This window comes from Psammomys obesus, unplaced genomic scaffold (assembly GCF_907164565.1).
Source record: "Psammomys obesus unplaced genomic scaffold, mPsaObe1.curated_primary_1811, whole genome shotgun sequence".
Lineage (NCBI taxonomy): Eukaryota > Metazoa > Chordata > Mammalia > Rodentia > Muridae > Psammomys > Psammomys obesus.
Window position 1 is genome coordinate 956,372 of NW_026596287.1, and position 4,687 is coordinate 961,058.

Sequence of the window (4,687 nt, forward strand, 5' to 3'; positions counted from 1 at the left end):
TCAAGGCAGCTGCCCCACTGCTGGGTTTCTTGTTATAAATTTAGTGTGCTGCTGCTCACTAAATTTCCATGTACAGTCCTCTTGAAGAAACTGCTGATTCCCTAGCTGTGGGTTTTTCTCCCAACAGGGAACCTCAGTCTGTTATCCTGGGGCGCACAGTTCTGTCCAGGGAAAGTGGGAGGTGCACTCAGCAAGTCTCTGGGCCAAAGGCTGATTGCTCTGCTCTGGACCTGGAGAATGTGTACCTAGGTTGAGTTGGTGCCTGGGGGCACTGTTCTGGTCTGGAGGCTGGGTGCCTCACTCTGGACCAGAAGCTGTGTGTTCCTGTCTTGGATGGCGGCTGCAGGCACTGCTCTCATCCAGACGCTGTGGGTGCAGCCCTCTTGAAGGACCAGGGGTTCCCACAGTTTTGACAGTCTAGCTAGGAATAACTGGTTGATCCTTGTCACAGTATCTGAGGGCTGCTGTAATGGCTCTCTGGCTTTTGTAGGTCTGAGGATGCCACTGTGTGTCCCAGTGCCCTAGGGGAGCTCAATAATAGCGGCAGAACACAGCGCTCCTGCCTGCACTAGAGTCTGTGTGAGTCCAGGAAGTGTTTTGGTGCTGGGTGTCCTAAGCATTAGAGCTGCTGACCCCCTCTGCTGGGGGTTTCCTCCTGCCAGAGACACGCAGTCTGGTGCCCTGGTGCCCTGGTGCCCACAGTTCTATCTAAGGCGGCGAATCAGGCGCGCAGGCAGGCGCCTGTGTCCGGGCTCTGGGTCTGGGCTGGCTCTTGGGGCACCCGCGGAACCCGAGTCTTTTCCAGGGGATGTCTGGGTAACCTGAGGTTGGTCCCAATCGTTTCCTGCTCTGTGGGGTTATCTCTCGACTGGGAAATCCAGTCTATGGTGTTGTGGGCCCACAGTTCAGTCTGGGACCGTGACCAGATTGTGCTGGGGGGTAGCTCTGGGCTGGCGACCAAGCGCCTGGCAGAACCGGGATCTCTTCTGCGGTTTAGCCAGGGTGAGTTAAAGCTGATTGAATCCCCCACCCTGGGGTATCCTCTCACCTGTGAAACACAATCACTTGTGTTTTATGGCCGCGAGTTCTGATTGCTGGTCACTGTGCCAATCCTGCTGTGCTGCTCCTCAGAATGAGAGTCCTCCCGTCGCCGCCATCTTGCCCTGCCCCATACCAATTTTCTTAATTCCACTCTTTAGTGGAAAAAAATCAAACTGCATCTAATCTTCAGTATTTATTTTTCTTTGTTTTTTATTTATCCATCTAGACATCCTCTATTTTTCATGCTCAATCATCTTGCCTTCATTATCCACACTTTTATGTCATTCTTAATTGCATTTCAAGGATTAACATTCTTTCCATTGGCATCAATTACCAATGACATATTCAGGTACTTCTTCCCTTGTCTTGCTCCCTACACAAGGTGTTAGGACAAGTCTGCTACAGGAAAACTGTGAAACGAAAATAAACAGTTTGTTTTTAATCAAGATGCAATGTCATGAAGAAAACAAACCCCTAAACTATGTTTACTATGCTTTATGGCACTAATAAATGATTAAAAAATTATCTTGATATTGCATAACAAAATTAAAAAGAAGCACTCATCATTGTTCAATAGAGAAGTGAAAGACCCAAGTATACACAGTTAGGGAAGAGAGAAACAAGAGGAGTGTAAGTCCCTCTGCATCAATCCCAATGTCTTCTTACATATGTGAAATCAGTAAAAGCATCATAAATCTTTCAAGAGGGTTTGATCAAATGATTTATTCTCAAAATAATGCATTCTATTCTCAAAATAATGCATTCTACCAAAACATATTTTTGGTATAATCAAAATTAAAAGCAAATCATCATTTAATTGGGAAGCAGAATCTTTTCTACGTCTCTGAGACAGAGACTGGCAACAACAGGAAGTTCTAGGCAAAAACAATCTCTCAAAAAGAGACACAAGTTGTTTTCAAAGTCAGCATTTTATTTATTTATTTATTCACAAAATTCATATTATTGGATTAATAATGCAGTGAGTACTGGGGAGCAAAATATGAAATTCATCTTCATATGCTTCCATTAACTTAGGTTCTATCAAATGATGCCAAGTACTCTTTCCATTCTTTCCATGGATCACATTGTGGGTGATATGCAATTAAATATTGTCCTATTGTACTTTAAACAGAATTAGTCAGCATAGATTTTAAAATGAGTTATAAGCTCACCTTTCTTATCATAACATAACAGATTAAACTTGCCCATTCTTTCATATGTTCAATGAGAAGAATCTGAGCTGGATCTGTAGAGCTGTCTTTAAATCCCAGGCAAAAAGAACTATTTCTAGATGTCTGGTTTTGAAAATAATGTTGCAACATGTAAAGGTTTTTGTTCTATGTCAGATATTCACAGTTTGAAAAGTAAAGGAAAGAGGAACTCTGTAGCTAAGACAAACCTGTTCATATATAAATCTCAGTCCAGCCAGAACTACAAAGACTCTATATCAAACACTCAAAGTGAGAGTGAAATAACATAAACAACATAAAAAATTATATCTGCAAGATGGAATCTAGAACAGAAATTGCTAGATCTAAATCTGACTCTGAAAGTAATGCTGCAGTATTTCTAAGATGTCTGTTTCTCAAAACTAAACATGATGCATTTATTTTCATTGTAATTGTTAGCATGTTAATGGTATAACTCAACGGGATTCATTGTGGTAATTTCGCAGTGCTGCTGTCACATGTTGATGGTCTGCTTCCATGATTGTTTCTGCTTCCAGAAGTGATGATCTTTAATGACCCTTTATAGAGACAAGAGAATATCAGCTATTTCATGAATGATGAAAAGATGGAGAAAAAAGACATTTGAGGCTTTAAGCATTCTTCAGCCTCATTATTAGCTAAGCACTGTCACCATTTGTTGAATAAGAACCACTATTATGTGCTTGAAATACTGAGTATTTGTCTTTGTGCACTAAAATAAAACTATCCTGTTTTCTAATTTTCATGCTGAAAGTATCAATGGACATTTATCAATGCCTGATCTCTCTTACTGAATATAACAGCATTTAGTCAGATGTCCATCTCTGTGAATCAGCATGAAGGGGCTGAGAACTGCATAACTAATGGTTAGGAACTCTGGAATATAAACTTCTGTGGAATAATTCTCTATCGTCAAAGTAATGTATAAAGAAATAAAACAATCTGCCCAATTAAAGAAAAGAAAGCACACCATCAGAAGGAGGACACTTTGAGCAGCTCTCAGCTCAGGGGGAGTTCTGTAGAGAATCTTGCAGTTCTGAAGGTAGAGGACATGCTGGTGGTGCTTGTGGAGAAGAAATACCAGGTAGCCGCTGGCCCCTCCCATGGCACCCTGAAACACTGCATCTCTCAGGACCATGAGGGTGAGAAAAATCCATCTTGTTATCCAGCTTTCTGGCAGAAAATAGCAATAGTTGCTACTTTTTTTAACCTGTGTTATGTTCACACTGTTGATGTTTTTAATGTAATATGGTAAGTTCATACTGATTAAGGAATTGAGTATCCACAGGAACAGCAGCGAGGAGATGATGTGCCGTGGAGTCCTTAGTTTGAGCCTCTGCCATATGGACTGTTTGGGACTGATGGTGATGGCCTGGACCACCGTGAGGAGACTGCTGGTGCAGAGTGAAAGGCCCCGGGACACTCTTGCCAGGTAAACAACAATTTTACAAGTAGTATCATCTAAGAAGTTTCCAAAATTAAAGGCTTCTATGGTCCTTGGCATCCCTTTTGACAGAAGCATGATGATATTTGTCAGTGCCAAGTGAGCAAGAATCAGGTGGATAGGTTTCTTCTCGGTGCTTTGGAACATGTGCATGTAACTCACCAGAACTAAGATGTTTCCAGCAGCGCCAAGACCAGTGAGACAGAGGAAGACTGTGCCCTTGACAGGGTCCAAAATCATCCTTACATCTGAGGCAGGAATACTTGATCCAGCAAACACCTTTTTTTTTTTTTCTTTTCTTTTGCGAACACCTTTTTGATGAAAGGTATCAGCAAAAATTCTTTCAAATCTTCTCACTTGTCTGGAGGGTAAGGTAATGATGTATATTATTATTCATATTTATTGACACAAAACTTCCTTCTGTGAGTTATGCTGTATACACTCAAATGTTATCATTAAGACTTGCTTTTAAAAGAATCTATATTTCCAAGCTAAATACTTAGTTTATACTATAAAATCTAATCTACTTGTCCAAATATTGACATATCTCACCTGTGTTCTGTCTCTGCATGGCTTCATTAACACCAATGGCTCCAAATAGCATTCCTCCAAGCATTTTATACTTCACCCAGGAAGGAATTTACTTTATTATTATCAATGCAAACAAACTCTACAGAATAGGTTCTTTTGCGGCACACACACACACACACACACACACACACACACACACACACACACATATATGCCTTTTATTCTCTTCATAGCCACCATTGGTACCCTACCTTGTCCTTCTCCTTTCTAGTGCTTGGCCCCTTAGCCAGGCAATCAGTGAGAGAAAGATACAGAAAAAAATAAAAAAGTGAAGAAATACAGATGTTTTTATTTGCACATGATAACGTATGTTTATAAGAACGTAAACCTAAACCAGAATACGCTAACAGTTGTGATAAATGACTTCTTAATGCTGAGGAATATATATATATATATTCAGTAT

At 40.9% G+C, this 4,687-nt stretch overlaps 1 protein-coding gene across 1 annotated transcript; it reads right to left on the reverse strand.

The window, feature by feature from the left end:
* Positions 1-3,036: 3,036 nt before the first annotated feature.
* On the reverse strand, positions 3,037-3,933 carry LOC129668886 (putative vomeronasal receptor-like protein 4). The gene has a single exon (XM_055596984.1). It carries the CDS (start codon positions 3,931-3,933, stop codon positions 3,037-3,039), a length of 897 nt encoding a protein of 298 aa, XP_055452959.1.
* Positions 3,934-4,687: the final 754 nt, after the last annotated feature.